We start from the raw sequence: 15,659 nt of genomic DNA, 5'->3' as shown, positions 1-15,659 counted from the left end.
TTCAATTCAATTCAATTCAAATTGCTTTATTGTAATGACAAGATACATCTTATGTTGCCAAAGCACAGAAAAACATGTATGATTGAACACGTAAACGCAGATCTAGACATACAGTGTATAGACAGATATAGCCCTGTATATATATAATATACACACATATAATGTGCATATAATCTTTTCTTAGATTTAATGGTTGTCCCTCTGCTTATGGAAAGCTGTAACATAGTTTGCCACTAAAGTTACACAATTTCTCTGTTCCCCTAATAGATATGGGAGTTTCTGGTGGTCACTCAAATTTTTTAATTTAGGGCATATTTTTATGAATTTTGGGTAGAAATTCCCCCTTTTGTCCTGATAGTTTCCACAAGTTGTGAGGAAGTGCATCTCTGTCTCCACCACTCCCTGACTGCAGTGAGAGCATATCCTGTCCTCTCTTGGCAGCCAGGTCTGCCTGTGTCTGCCTTTTTTGATGGCCAGGCTATGCTCACTAAGTCTGTACATTGTCAAGGTTTTTCTCAGTTTGCTATCTTTTACCATGGTCAGGTATTCAGCCGTGGTGTATTGTCTGTTTAGGGCCAAATAGCAATCGAGTTTGTTTTGGGTTTTTGTCGTTTCTGTCCAATAGGTCAAATATTTTTCCTTTTGTTTAGTGACAATTGTGTTGGGTCGAATTCTCTGTGCAAGGATGTCACTGTCCTGGAGCTGATTATTGTTAGTAGTGTTAGTAGTTATTTCACTGAGTCCGAGGACCAGTTGACTGAGGAGACTCTTCTCTATGATCATCTCCCCCTTATTCCCACCCTCTCCCCCCCATTCCCTCCACCCTATTCCCTCCCCCTATTCCCACCCTCTCCCCCATTTCCTCTTCCACATTCCCTCCCCCACATTCCCTCCCCCATTCCCTCCCTCTCCCCCATCCCCTCCCTCCCCATTCCCTCCCTCCCCCATTCCCTCCCTCCCCCCATTCCCTCCCATTCCCTCCCTCCTCCCATTCCCTCTCCTCCCCCATTCCTTCCCTCTTCCCCCCCATTCCCTCCCTCTCCTCCACATTCCCTCCCTCTCCTCCCCCATTCCTCCCCTCTCCCCCCATTCCCTCCCTGTCCCCCCATTCCCTCCCTCTCCCCCATTCCCTTCCCCATACCCTCCCTCTCCCCCCATTCCATCCCCCCATTCCCTCTCCCCCCCATTCCCTCCCTTCCCTCTCCCCCCTCCCCCCATATTCCCACCCCATTCCCTCCATATTCCCTCCCTCCCATATTCCCTCCCCATATTCTCTCCCATTCCCTCCCTCCCTCTCCTCCATATTCCCTCCCCCATTCCCTCCCCCCCCCCCTCCATATTCCCTCCCCCCTCCATATTCCCTCTCCCCCCTCTCCCCCCTCTCCATATTCCCTCCCCCATTTCCTCCCTCTCCCCCTCCATATTCCCTCCCCCCATTCCCTCCCTCTCCCCCTCAATATTTCCCCCCCATTCCCTCCCTCTCCCCCCCCTCCATATTCCCTCCCCCATTCGCTCCCTCTCCATTCCCTCCCCCTCTCTCCCCCCATTCCCTCTCCCCCCATTCCCTCCCCCATTCGCTCCCTCTCCATTCCCTCCCCCTCTCTCCCCCCATTCCCTCTCCCCAAACCCCCTCCCTCTCCCCCAACCCCCCTCTCCCCCCATTCCCTCCCTCCCCCATACCCCCCTCTCCCCATTCCCTCCCTCTCCCCCTTCCCTCCCTCTCCCCCCATTCCCCCCTCCCCCCATTCCCTCCCTCCCCCCATTCCCTCCCGCTCCCCATTCCCTCTCTCCCCCCATTCCCTCCCCCATTCCCACCTCTCGCTCCCTCCCTCCCCCCATTCCCACCTCTCCCTCCCTCTCCCCCCATTCCCCCATTCCCACCTCCCCCATTCCCACCTCTCGCTCCCTCCCTCCCCCATTCCCACCTCTCCCTCTCCCCCATTCCCTTTCCCCCCATTCTCTCCCTTTCCCCCAATTCCCTCCCTCTCCCTCCCTCTCTCCCCATTCCCTCCCTCTCCCTCCCTCTCTCCCCATTCCCTCCCTCTCCCTCCCTCTCATTCCCTCCCTCCCCCCCATTCCCTCCCTCCCCCCCATTCCCTCCCTCTCCCTCTCCCTCCCCCATTCCCCCATTCCCACCTCTCCCTCCCTCCCCCCCATTCCCACCTCTCCCTCCCTCCCTCTCCCCCCTCCCATTCCCTCCCTCTCCCCCCTCCCTCTCCCCCCCCCCATTCCCTCCCTCTCTCTCCCCCCTCCCCTCCCATTCCCTCCCGCCCCCCCCCATTCCCTCCCTCTCCCCCCTCCCATTCCCTCCCTCTCCCCCCTCCCATTCCCCCTCTCCCCCAAGTCTCTCTCTCTCCCCCCTCCAATTCCCTCTCTCCGCTTTTGATCCTCAATCTTCCCCCCACCAGCCATCAACGGATCCCCTGACCCTACATGGAGCCAACGAAAGCGTGGCCCAATTCGGTACTGCACATGTGCGGCTCCTGCTCCGAGCAGGCGCAGAAGGCTGCAAAGGCAAAGAATTAGAGCGCGGGGATTCTCCTGCTGATAGGTCAAAGTTCAAGGGAGAAAACGAATCCCTCCCCGCATTACACAGCAACCCACAGGCAGCGGGCGGTCGAGGGGGTCGTTCGGCCCGATTGCCTGCCTCTCTTCCGCGGCCATGTTCGCGCCCGGGTGGCCCTGGAGATGGAGCACGCGGTGTCCGGCGGCACGCTTGAGGCTTTCCGCGACTGGTGGGCGCCGCAGGGACTGGAGTGCATTATCAATTCGGACAATCAAATTTTAATTTAATTTGTTAAGTTTTATTTAAAGTTTTATTAATTTACAGTCAATTTGTTTAAGTACCCAATCAGAAGAGTACACAGCAACCCATCAACCATTGGAACACACACTTCAAGAGTTGCAATTGCAATCGGCTCTGAAGTCGCAAGACTCGCACATGAGTCCGTCTAGGTTCCTGGGGCCATTGGCCGCGATTTCACTGGCTGAGGCAGGTTCACGGCAGGAGAAGTAGTTGCTGGGATACGGTCCCGCAGGCTACTGAAGCCCGCTGAAAAAAAGGATTTTACATTAATGGGCCTCGTTAACCCCGCCCATCGCATTCCCCGACCCTACTGGAAAGTGCGGCTCAGGGGATGTCAGCGCTGACGCTTCTCTTGCCGGTTTATTTATAGGGCCCATGGTCCCACTTCATTCCACTTCCTGAATTTGAAATGACCATTGCTGAGATAGCTTGTTCAACTCCAAAAATGAGCTCACAAAAGCAGAGGGCTGCACCGCGATTCAGTGATGACTCCCTCTGTGTTCTTGGAGGTTCTCTTCCCTGCCCGTGGTCAGAAGAGACCTCCCCCCGGAGACCAAGGCAACCTGGCTGCAAATAGTTGAGGAGGTAACGGGCAGGTGTATGGTGATAGTCATAGAGTCATACAGCAGAGAAAGAGGCCCTTCGGCCATCAAGCCCTAATCCCATTTTCCAGCACTTGGTCCGTAGCCTTGTATGCTATTACGATAGCAAAATACTGCACATGCTGGAAATCCAAAATAACAACAGAAAATGCTGGAAAAACTCAGCAGGCCGGGCAACATCCGTGGAGAGAAATTAGAGTAGACGTTTCGGGTCTAACCCTTTTTCAAAACTGGAAAGGAAATGAAATAGATCGAAGGCAGGGCTACGATAAAGAGACATTAAGAGGTATTCAAAACCAGACGAGATGGTGATAGGACTAGTGGAGACAAAAGACGGCTCAGATTAGGTGTGAAATGTTCTGGCAGAATGAGAGACAGCTGCCATGTGGGAGAGAGAAAAAAAAAGGAAAGGTGGGGGGGGAAAAAGGGAAAACCCAAAACAAATGGGTGGGAAAAAAAAGTTAAAATGTAATAGGGGCCGAGGTTATGATCTGAAATTGTTGAACTCGATATTGAGTCCATGTAATGAAATCTGTTTGTCTTGCCTGTATTCGTTTTGCACTCATGTATATTACCCTCCCCCACACGGTGTATAGTTTCACTTCCTCTTTCCTGACTAACCTGGAAGGTTCCAGGTCTTGGCTCTTGGCTCTGCCCTTGACTTCTCTTACTTACAGATCCCAGGATCTGTATGACTCATTCCTGTGAGCCAGTCGGTGTGTTGAGATGTTAGCTCTGATCTTAGTGATTAAAAGCCAACTTGTTAAAGTCTATAACTTCTAGTTTTGTGGTTATTGAAGGCACATCACTTTTAATCACGAAAGAATGCTAGGATGGATCGACTCCTAAAACCAGAGCGTCTGGACTTGGATCCACATTCTGCTGAAGCATCAAATCAATTTGGACACTGGCTCAAATGCTTCGAACTCTTCGCGAGGGCCTCATCCGCTAGCGAGGTAGAAAAACTAAGTCTACTGACTACTCGCGTTAGTCATCGGATTTATTCGTTCATCCGGGACGCCACCTCTTACACGGAGGCCATCACTATCCTGAAGGCCCAGTACCAGAGGCCAGTAAACGAAGTGTACGCCAGACATCTGCTGGCTACACGCAGGCAGCGACCAGAGGAATCAATGGACAATTTCTTACAGGGCCTAAAGGACCTGGTCCGGGACTGTAACTGCAAGGCCGTGACGGCCAACGCGTACTCTGACGAATTGGTCCGCGATTCCTTCATCACGGGCCTCAAATCGAATTATATCCGGCAGAGACTGCTGGAGGAGGAGGTCCTGGACTTAAAAAAGGCAGTGGCCACTGCGCGATCGCTGGACGTGGCCCAGAAAAACTCTGACTCTTATTCTTCCGGCCATGCGGCCCTCACCGCCTCGTGCGCGCCGAGGGGGCCGCCACCTTGGAATCAGCCATCTTCCCCATCCAGGTCTCAGACCAGCTCTACACCGCCGGAGTCCCCACACAGAAGTTCACCCAGGAGTCCTACTACAGCGGCAATGTCTCGAGGCCCGAAATGCTACTTCTGCGGCCAGACCAAGCACCCCAGACAACAATGCCCAGCGAAGGACGCTACATGCTTCAAATGTAAGAAAAAGGGGCATTTTAGCAAAGTCTGCAAGGGGAATCCGATTTCCAACTCCGTCACCGCCTCGTGCGTGCCGCCATCTTGGGATCCGCCATCTTTTCCCGACTCAACGGCCGCCCAGGGCCCAACAGTGGCTTCGATCACGGTGGATCAATCCAGGCCACACCCGTTGACAAAATCCATGATGGGCATACAGGTAAACGGGAATTTAATGAAATGTTTAATTGACTGTGGGAGTACCGAGAGTTTTATCCACCCTAGCCTGGTACGGCGGCACTCATTAACGGTAACCCCTACACGGAGCAGAATTGCTATGGCTGCTAAGCCCCACACTTCGGACATTTTGGGCTACTGTGTGGTAACACTGACTGTAAAAGGCACGGACTACAAGGATTTTAAACTCCTCGTGATGCCAGAACTCTGTGTTAATGTAATCTTGGGCCTGGACTTCCAGTGCCACCACGAAAGTGTCACGCTAGCATATGGCGGGTCCCAGCCGCCACTCACAGTCTGTGGCCTATCAACCTTAAAAATCAGCCCGCCCTCTTTATTCGCTAATCTCGCTCCGAACTGTAGGCCCATAGCGACCAAAAGTAGACGGTACAGTCTGGAAGACAGACTCTTTATCAAGGCGGAAGTGGACAGACTCCTGCGGGAAGGCATTATTGAATGCAGTACCAGTCCGTGGCGTGCCCAAGTAGTCATAGTTAAAAATAGCGAAAAGAAACGGATGGTAATTGACTACAGCCAGACTGTTAATATTTATACCCAGCTGGACGCCTACCCTTTACCCCGCATATCAGAAATGGTCAACCAGATTGCGCAATACCGAGTCTTCTCGACTATCGACCTCAAATCCGCGTATCACCAGCTCCCCATTAGAACGGAGGACCGCCCATACACCGCCTTGGAGGCGAACGGACGCCTCTACCATTTTCTCAGAGTGCCCTTCGGGGTAACAAATGGGGTCTCGGTCTTCCAACGTGAGATGGACCACATGGTTGACGAGAATAAACTACAAGCTACATACCCCTATCTGGACAATGTCACTATCTGCGGGCACAACCAGCAAGACCACGATCTAAATCTTGCGAGATTTTTTAAAACTGCCCTAAAGCTGAATCTAACCTACAACGAAGACAAATGTGTCTTCAACACAACCCGTCTCTGTATCCTCGGCTGTGTGGTGGAAGATGGGGTAATTGGACCGGACCCTGACCGATTATGCCCCCTAAAGGAACTGCCCCTGCCACACAATCCCAAAGCTTTAAAAAGGTCCCTGGGATTTTTTTCGTATTATGCCCAATGGGTGCCCAATTACTCTGATAAGGCCCGACCCCTCATTAAATCGACGTCCTTCCCACTATCAGCTGAAGCTCGGGAGGTTTTCACCAGTATCAAACAGGACATTGAAAGGGCTGCACTGTGTGCAGTGGACGAAAGCATTCCCTTTCAAGTCGAAAGCGATGCGTCAGACTTTGCCTTAGCTGCGACCCTCAATCAGGCTGGGAGACCTGTGGCCTTCTTCTCCCGAACCCTTCAGGGACCTGAAATCAGGCACTCTTCTGTCGAGAAGGAGGCACAGGCTATAGTGGAGGCAGTGCGGCACTGGAGACACTACCTAGCCGGCAAACGTTTCACCCTGCTCACCGATCAGCGGTCGGTGGCTTTCATGTTTAATAACAAACAAAGGGGGAAAATCAAGAATGACAAAATACTCAGGTGGAGGATCGAACTATCCACGTTCGACTATGATATTATGTACAGGCCGGGAGCCCTTAATGAACCCCCAGACGCCCTATCGCGGGAAATGTGTGCCAGCATTCATACAGACAAATTACAGGGTCTCCACAACGACCTCTGTCACCCTGGGGTCACCCGACTATACCATTTTATAAAGTCCCGCAATCTGCCCCACTCCATCGAGGAGGTCAGGGCAATGACCAGAGCCTGCCGCATCTGTGCGGAGTGCAAGCCTCGTTTCTACAGGCCTGACCGTGCACAGCTTATCAAAGCCACACGGCCATTCGAGCGCCTAAGTCTGGACTTCAAGGGACCCCTTCCCTCTGCCGACCGTAACGTATACTTCCTCAATATCATCGATGAATATTCCCGCTTCCCCTTCGCCATTCCCTGCCCAGACATGACCAGTGCCACGGTCATCAAGTGTCTCTGTAATCTATTCTGCATGTTTGGCATGCCGAACTACATACACAGCGATAGGGGGACGTCATTTATGAGTGACGAACTGCGGCAGTTCTTGCTCTCAAAGGGGATAGCCACTAGCAGAACCACTAGCTACAACCCCCGGGGTAATGGGCAAGTGGAAAGGGAGAATGCTACTGTTTGGAAGGCTGTCACGTTAGCCTTAAAGTCAAAAGGCCTTCCGACCTCCCGCTGGCAGGAAGTCCTCCCAGACGTGCTCCACTCCATAAGGTCTCTGTTATGTACTGCCACTAACGCTACCCCTCACGAAAAGATGTTCGTTTTCCCCCAGAAATCCACCTCGGGCATATCTCTACCCGCGTGGCTGACGTCTCCGGGGACAGTACTATTGCGGAAGCACGTGAGAGGCCATAAAACGGACCCCCTTGTGGAAAAGGTACAGCTCCTCCATGCAAACCCTCAGTACGCCTATATCGAATACTCTGACGGGCGAGAGGACACTGTTTCCATAAAAGACCTCGCTCCCTCGGGGAGCGGAGAGAACGATGAGAGACTACCCGAGGAAGACCTACACCAAAAAGAGACAGGACGCCCAGAGGTATCAATACCAAACTTTAACCTGGAAGACACTGCGGAGGCCCGGACAGCGGAGGAACCAGAATCCACTCCCCTAGAAGCACCCCAACCGGCTTTGCGCCAATCACTGAGAACCGCAAAACCTCCTGACAGACTCACGTATACCAACTTTTAAGAAACATCACCCCGATGGACTAAATCTAAAGAAGGGGTGAATGTAATGAAATCTGTTTGTCTTGCCTGTATTCGTTGTGCACTCATGTATATTACCCTCCCCCACACGGTGTATAGTTTCACTTCCTCTTTCCTGACTAACCTGGAAGGTTCCAGGTCTTGGCTCTTGGCTCTGCCCTTGACCTCTCTTACTTACAGATCCCAGGATCTGTATGACTCATTCCTGTGAGCCAGTCGGTGTGTTGAGATGTTAGCTCTGATCTTAGTGATTAAAAGCCAACTTGTTAAAGTCTATAACTTCTAGTTTTGTGGTTATTGAAGGCACATCAGTCCGGAAGGCTGCAAAGTGCCTAATCGGAAGATGAGGTGCTGTTCCTCGAGTTTACGTTGAGCTTCCGTGGAACAATGCAAGAGGCCAAGGACGGTGAGGTCCGAGTGGGAATGGAGTGGTGAATTAAAATGACAGGCGACCGGAAGCTCGGGGTCACCCTTACAGAATGAACGGAGGTGTTCCGCAAAGCGGTCACCCAATCTGCGTTTGGTCTCCCCAACGTAGAGGAGACCGCATCGTGAGCAGTGAATACAGTATACTAGATTGCAAGAAGTACAAGTAAATCGCTGTTTCACCTGGAAGGGGTGTTTGGGGCCCTGGACAGTGGGAAGGGGGGAGGTATAGGGGCAGGTGTTACATCTCCTGCGCTTGCACGGGAAGGTGCCAGGCGAAGGGGAAGGACTGTTGGGGGTGATAGAGGAGTGGACTAGGGTGTCTCGGAGGGAGCGGTCCCTACGGAATGCCATGGTGTTTCAAGTGCTCATCTAAATGCTTCTTGAATGTTGAGGGTTCCTGCCTCTACCACCCTTTCAGGCAGTGAGTTCCAGATTCCAACCACCCTCTGGGTGAAAAAGTTTTTCCTCAAATCCCCTCTAAACCTCCTGCCCCTTACCTTGAAACTATGCCCCCTGGTTATTGACCCCTCTACTAAGGGGAAAAGTTCCTTTCTATCTACCCTATCTATGCCCCTCATAATTTTGTACACCTCAATCAGGTCCCCCCTCAGCCTTCTCTGCTCTAAGGAAAACAACCTGGCTTCAGTACCGCAAGTGTTTTCATGATCATCTACGATCTGGAAAAGTGAGTATAAAGCTACACTTACCTTCATGCTGCTGTGTCCGTTATCACTTCCCCATCACTCAGCATTCCCAACCCTACTCCTGCACAGCGCAACTCAATGCAACATCCCTTGCACCTTCAGCCATCCCTCTCTATCTAGCTACATTATTGTATCCCATCTTACTATGCACCCGAACACTCACCCTCATCCTAATGTAATGACACCAACTAGCAATACTAAAGGAGGCAACTTGTTACATCCACCCCACTCTATTATAGTCTTCCTATAATGATCTAACACATCCATTCATTACACTCATTTCATCACTCTCACTCAACCTTCTCTTCTTTCCCTCCTTGCAGAAGAGAGCCCACAACAAGAGGGAGAGGGGGAGAATGGGAGGTGGCCCTCAATCACTGGCCATTCTGACTCTTGCAGAGGAGGCTGCCCTGGAGATCACTGGAGCGGTGGATCAGCCGGGAGTGGGGATGGAGAGAGGGGCTCATCAGAACAACCTGGTGCCAGAATCATTTCCCATACATCTACATGTTATTCATAAGTCACTCATATTGGAGCTGATGTCGACAGGAATTGATTGCTCATAATATGTATAATGGTATCTGTATGCAATGGACAGATCATTTATCTAACATGTCTTTATTCTCCCACAGGTCCATCAAGGGCCCCCCCAATGTCCATGAGGAACATCAAGAGGACTCCTCAGAGGAGACTCCAGCCTCTGAGGGTGCAGCGTAACCTGTGACAAGGCAAGCCAGCACCAGCGCAGATACGCACACCTCGGTGGGTTGTACGTGAGATAGTGTTGTCACCTGCTGTCTCACAAGTGAGCAAGAGGAGATGGTGGAGACAGGGACAGCAGTGGAGACTCTTTGCCGGAGGGCGTAGGAGTCTCCTAGCTCTGCTCAGCTGCATGCACACGCCGAGCCTCAGGGGCCATCAACGAAGAGGGCAGACCTGGAGCTGCAGCAACAAGTGCAGGAGGCTCTGATAGGTTTTGCAACCATGGTGACGAGTGTGCAGAGAATGGAGGAGTCCATCTCAAGCATGACCAACACCATGGCGCACGCACTTGCAACTGTTGTTTCCTCCATGGATAGGATGGCAACTTGCGTGGAGGACATAATGCACCAGTCGCTTGAGCACATGGTCTCAATTCAAAATAGATGGGCATCTATTGAGGAGAGAAACCAGAGGCTCATAGACGTCCTTGCTAGGAGGAATGTCAATGTCAATATGGGTCCGCGTGGCCCCACTGATGTGCAGCAAGGTGCTCTCCAGCTACTTGCTAGCAGAGAAGTGTAGGTGACCCATGAGAGGGATGATGGTGGGAGGGCACTTGTAAGTAGGGGCGCCTCTCCAAGCGCTCATACTTTAAGCCCCTTGCCTACCCCTCAGTCAGAGTCCCAGATGCATCCACGGACAGCGATAGCCGAGTTTGCCACTGCACAGTCGCAGGAGGAGCACACTTTAGCGGGGCCCACACAGGCTCCAAAACCCAGAGAATGACCGCCAAAGGCGTCTAAGCAGATGCAGCAGGGAAGTGAGCAGGCTGCCTCTGCCTCTGCTGAAGCCACAGGGGTTGCATCACGTAAAAGCACTCGGAGAAGAAATATGCCACACAAATAGAGTCACAAGGGTAGTCACTGTTATTGACATGTTTCAGTTAGTGATTTTGTCCATTAAATCTTTACATGCATGAACTTTGTGGTTCTTGGCAAATGTATTGACACTTGGAAGTGGCAGAGTGAATGGTCAGGGCTCTTTTAATCTCCATCAATGGTGGTGACATTGAAAAGATAGGACTGGTCATTGTAGGGATGGTTAATGGTGTTGATGTGGGCTGATGCCAATGTGGCAATGCATGTGGCAGTCACATATCTGATTTGCGTGAACTTAACTAAATCTGGCCATGATAGTGATTCCTGGCCTCACAGGCAGCAATGTGGTCGTGTAGTGGTGGCATTGTACCAGCGGCTGCTTAAGGTCTTCATCATCCTCTTCCTCTGAAGTGGCTGTGCGTTCTGCGCCTTCTTCCTCCTGCATCGCTAATCCTCGCTGCTGCGCTATGTTGTGCAGGGCGCAGCAGACCACAACGATTCTGGAGACCCTGGCTGGTGCGTACTACAGGGCTCCTCCTGATCTGTCCAGCCATCTGAAGCGCGTTTTCAGCATGCCTATTGTTTGCTCTATGATGCTTCTGGTAGAGATGAGATTTTGATTGTAATGTTCCTCGTTTGTTGTCCTCCTCAAAGGAGTCATCAGCCACGTCTTTAGTGGATAGCCCTTGTTGCCAAGCAGCCAGCCGGAAAGACTGTTTGGAGGTGTGAAGAGCTGAGGAACGGTGGATTGGCGCAGGATGTAGGAGTCATGGCAGCTCGCAGGGAACTTGGTGCACACATGGACAATGATCTGCCTATGGTTGCAGACCAGCTGCACATTGAGAGTGTGGAAGCTCTTGCAGTTGATAAACACTGCTGGATGATGATGGGGTGCCCTGATGGCCACATGTGTGCAGTCGATTATGCCCTGCACCCGTGGGAATCCAGCCAGAGTCACAAAGCCAACCACGCGCTCAGCAGCACTAGCTTCATCAGTTGCAACGTTGAAATCATTTGCTGATGTGTCAAATAGGGCATCGGTCACCTGCGTAATGCATGTGTGCAGCCGACTGAGATGTCGCAAATGTCTACAGCAGATGCCTGGAAGGAGCCTCAGGCAAAGAAGTGGAGGGCAAGGGAGACTTTCACAGCTACTGGTAGGGGTTGTCCACTCGCTCCTTTGGGCTGCAGCTCTTGCTCCAGCACTCTGCAAATGTCTGCCACGTCCTGTCGCGATAGCCTAAGCCTCTGTTAGCACTGCTGCTCAGTCATGTTGAGGAAGCTCATCCCCTGCCTGTAAACCCTGTGTTTGGGGGTAGCGCCTCTGGCGAAGTCCAGCCCTGCGCTGATGCCCTCTGCCCTGTGCAGCATCAGATGGTTGAGAAGGTTGTTGCTGCTGGGGTGTCTGGTTCTGCTGGTGTTGGGGACTCATCACGGTCAGAGTCTGAGGACCAAGGTGAGAGAGTGAAAACCGTACCCATTCTGCTGCAATAGATGGCAAGCGGTGGAAAGATGACAGAAGCAAATCCGTCAATGGTGAGAGGTGTTGTTCCAATGAGGTGCCACTGGATAGAGAGTTGGCTTTAAACACTTGCAAGCTATGGAAAGCTCTACGAGGGAAAAATTTGGTTGATTTTTAGGAGGGCGCTAACGGGGCGCAAAGCAACTCGCGCCGGGGAGGTGGCGCTGCTAATGCCTCCTGCAAAATTCAGCGGGAGGTTAGCGCGCTGCTGGCAATGACGTCATCGCTATGCGCAGCACCCCGCTCGAGATCTTCGGTAGCGCCTTGACTTACCGCTGGATGCTATGTCCGACTGGGTCGGGGGGGCCTACCTGCGGCCCGGGCGGCGCTAGTTAAAGGGAAGGTGCTGGGCGGCCATTTTTGTTGCTGGCCGCCTGCAAGCACCTGCCTACTTTGCTGTCCCTGGCCTTTTATGAAGCCCCGCCCCCCCGCAGTGTGCTGGCTGCGTTCCGTGAGCCCAGCACTTCTCGAGTGTGGGCTCTTTTGCCGGCACTCAGATCCCTGGTGGCCTATCTGGGCCCCGGGTCGTGCTGCGCTAGGCCCCTCCCCTTTAATAAGGGGAGAAAGGCCTGCAGTACTGCAGCGTGCCGCAGAGCGTGGTGCTGCGGCACGTCACGCCGCGATATTCACTTCCAGCGCCCCAAGAGGGAGGCGGGGCATGGGGGCGCTAACTTTTCAGGGCGCGACCCAATCTTTCCCCCTATATGTCTTACAAATGCAATAACCAACAGTTTCTGAGCTCTGAAACTGAACAGCTGCAACATAAATCAAAGCAGACTCAACTCACGACAGGGTGAGCTGTTGTGTTCCCCAAGCAGCGGGTAACCCGAGGCGGAGCACGTAAAATTAATAGCATTAAATTGGCTGTTAACAAGCCATTTAATTATCTAAATCGTCTGCCCCACCGCTTGGTGTCGGGTCTATTCTCCGCAGACAGACCAGATACCTGGGAGACGCGTGTGGAGGCGGTTTGACAGCGGGTTTCCTACCTGCTGTCAATCTTTGCTATTTTGACTGCTGACCTGCCTCTGAACCCGCCCTCTGAGCACCGGCAAAATCCAGTCCGTTGTTTATTGTGCCCCTCCCCTGCCCCAGCTACTGTCCAGTTCTCTACACGGTATTTCAAATCAACTGCGCCCAAGCTTGGGATCAGTGTGCACGCACCTTCGAGAAAACAGTACTCCTGACTTGTGTCTTGTAGATGGTGGAAAGGCTTTAGGGAATCAGGAGGTGAGACACTCACTGCAGAATACCCAGCTTCTGACCTGCTCTTGTAGCCATAGTATTTATGTGGCTAGTCCAGCTAACTTTCTGGTCAATGGTGACCCCCAGGATGTTGGTGGTGAGAAATGAGCAGTTGAAAATTGTCCCCATCATGACTTATCCAGTATTTCATTTTTATGGACTTTCAGGGGAATCTTGTAAAGGAATATAGATCCTGTTACAGAGAACAAACTGTTCAGAGAAGCCTCTGTGCTCACTGACCTACATTGGCTCCCGATGCACCAACGCCTCAATTAAAAAATTCTCATGTTTGTGTTCAAATCCCTGCATGACCTCGCCCCTCCCTATCTCTGTAACCTCCTCCAGCCCTACAACCCACCAAGAACTCTTGTGTTCCTCCTTATTGCTCCACCATTGGCAGCCGTGCCTTCAGCTGCCTAGACCCCAAGCACTGGAATTCCCTCCCTAAACCTCTCTGCCCCTCTCTCCTCCTTAAACACTATCCCACTTGTCCTAACGTCATCTTTGGCTTGGTGTCAAATTTTTGTTTGATAATGCTCCTGTGAAGCTCCTTGGGACATTTTACTTTATTAAAGGTGCTATATAAATGTAAGTTGTTGTTAAGGTGCTGACGTTATTATTGGTCTCATACAGGCAGATCTACAGATCCAGTTGGGAGATAAAGGGTACCTGGTATTTGGGATGATCCTATTCATCTGGGAACTGCTGCCCACGACTTTAGTTGTCTTATTCTTCCGTGTAAGGAGACCCGTCCAAAGTCTGGTAAGCAGGTCGGAACTTGGTCTTCCAGTACTCGGGCCTCCTGCGGTGTGCTGAGCATTAGTTTAGCTTGTGCAAATCTCAGTAACAGGAGCACATCAGGAATTCAGGTGGGGGCTGTACAAATTTTCAAACATTAATTTCTATACATCCAAGGAGGGTTCATATAGGGAATAACAGAGTCACACTGAGACAGGAGGATCACAAAGAAATAACAGGGTCACAGTGACACAGGAGAGTCACAGAGAGGGAATAACAGGGTCATATTGACACAGGAGAGTCAGAGAAGGAATAACAGGGTTGCATTGACACGAGTATCACAGAAAGGGAATAACAGCATCACCAATTACACAATAGATATGGAATCACTCTCCGTGGTCATCGTTTTAACCATTACAACGATGTTTAAAAATGTGGAACTAATAAATTGGACTTGTACACTTGGCTCCCTTATGGTACATATGGGTTATTTTGAACATGCTATTCTGCCAGACTCTCTGCCCAGGTTTTCTTGTATTGTTGCAGACGGGGAATGGAATATCATGCAGTCATGGATTCACTCCCAGGGCCTTTTTCTTCGATAACCCTCGACGGTACGACAGTGATGACGACTTAGCCTGGAACGTCACGTGTCACAGCGCACTCAGCAGGTAATTACTAGAAACTGATATCTGGTTCCACTGCAACTTGAGAGAATCACAGAATCAGACAGCACAGATGGAGGCAACTCGGCCCATCGTGCCTGTGCCGGCTCTTTGAAAGAGCTATTCAATTAGTCCCACTCCCCTGCTCTTTCCCCATAGCCCTGTAAATGTATCAAGTATATAAATATATACACACACACACACACACACACACTCTTTTGAATGTTACTGTTGAATATGCCTCCACCACCCCTTTAGGCAATGCATTCCAAATCACAACTCTGCATAAAAATTCTCATCTCCTCTGGTTCTTTTGCCAATTATCTTAAATCTGTGCCCTCTGGTTACTGACCCTCCTGCCAGCGGAAACGGTTTCTCCTTATTTACTCTATCAAAATCCTTCATTATTTTGAACGCCTCTATTAAATCTCCCCTTAACCTTCTCTGCTCTAAGGAGAGCAACCCCAGCTTCTCTAGTCTCTCAACATAAATGGTACCAAGGATGAGGGATTTCAGTTAAGTAAATCTCCTTCCTAAAGTGCGGCGTCCAGAATTGGACACTATACTTCAGCTGAGGTTGAATACCTAATTATTCCTTCAATTTTTCTCCCTGTCCAACTGCTCCCAAAAATATTGACTGATTCCTCATTGGGTGAGGGTACAATTCCACAGGCGCCTGGCACTCCCTGATACCTTACCCAACTATCCGAGTTTTGTGACCATGATTGTCAACAGGCTGTTCGGTTTTGGGGGAAGGATGTCAAGGTCGAGGCCAATCCTCACCCGATATTCACACACCCACCTCCAATAGGGGTTCACTGTATGGTGATCGGGATT

At 51.4% G+C, this 15,659-nt stretch overlaps 2 protein-coding genes across 7 annotated transcripts in view; one reads left to right on the top strand and one right to left on the bottom strand.

Moving 5' to 3' along the window:
- ero1b (endoplasmic reticulum oxidoreductase 1 beta) overlaps positions 1–15,659 on the bottom strand; it is a 275,013-nt gene that overhangs the window by 111,491 nt on the left and 147,863 nt on the right. Inside the window, exon 16 of one of the 2 annotated variants that reach the window (XM_085996682.1) lies at positions 14,148–14,295. The exons of the other annotated variant lie outside the window; for it this stretch is intronic. Coding sequence (XP_085852808.1) covers positions 14,277–14,295 — 19 coding nt within the window. The 3' untranslated portion in view covers positions 14,148–14,276. Of the gene's footprint in view, positions 1–14,147; positions 14,296–15,659 lie in introns of those variants that run through there. 2 annotated transcript variants of the gene reach the window in all.
- The window catches only part of gpr137ba (G protein-coupled receptor 137Ba), a 45,811-nt gene that overhangs the window by 23,274 nt on the left and 6,878 nt on the right, over positions 1–15,659 (top strand). For 2 of the 5 annotated variants that reach the window (XM_085996685.1, XM_085996689.1), the window contains 2 exons: positions 14,053–14,181; positions 14,671–14,828. In XM_085996685.1, coding sequence (XP_085852811.1) covers positions 14,053–14,181; positions 14,671–14,828 — 287 coding nt within the window. Of the gene's footprint in view, positions 1–7,502; positions 8,561–14,052; positions 14,182–14,670; positions 14,829–15,659 lie in introns of those variants that run through there. The other 3 variants (XM_085996687.1, XM_085996688.1, XM_085996686.1) reach the window with 3 other exon arrangements.

Source organism: Somniosus microcephalus, chromosome 9, assembly GCF_052327205.1.
Source record: "Somniosus microcephalus isolate GS21.2 chromosome 9, FLI_Smic_1.0, whole genome shotgun sequence".
Taxonomy (NCBI): Eukaryota; Metazoa; Chordata; class Chondrichthyes; order Squaliformes; family Somniosidae; genus Somniosus; species Somniosus microcephalus.
Note: the sequence above shows the minus strand (reverse complement) of the source record. Positions and strands in the feature narration are given on the sequence as shown.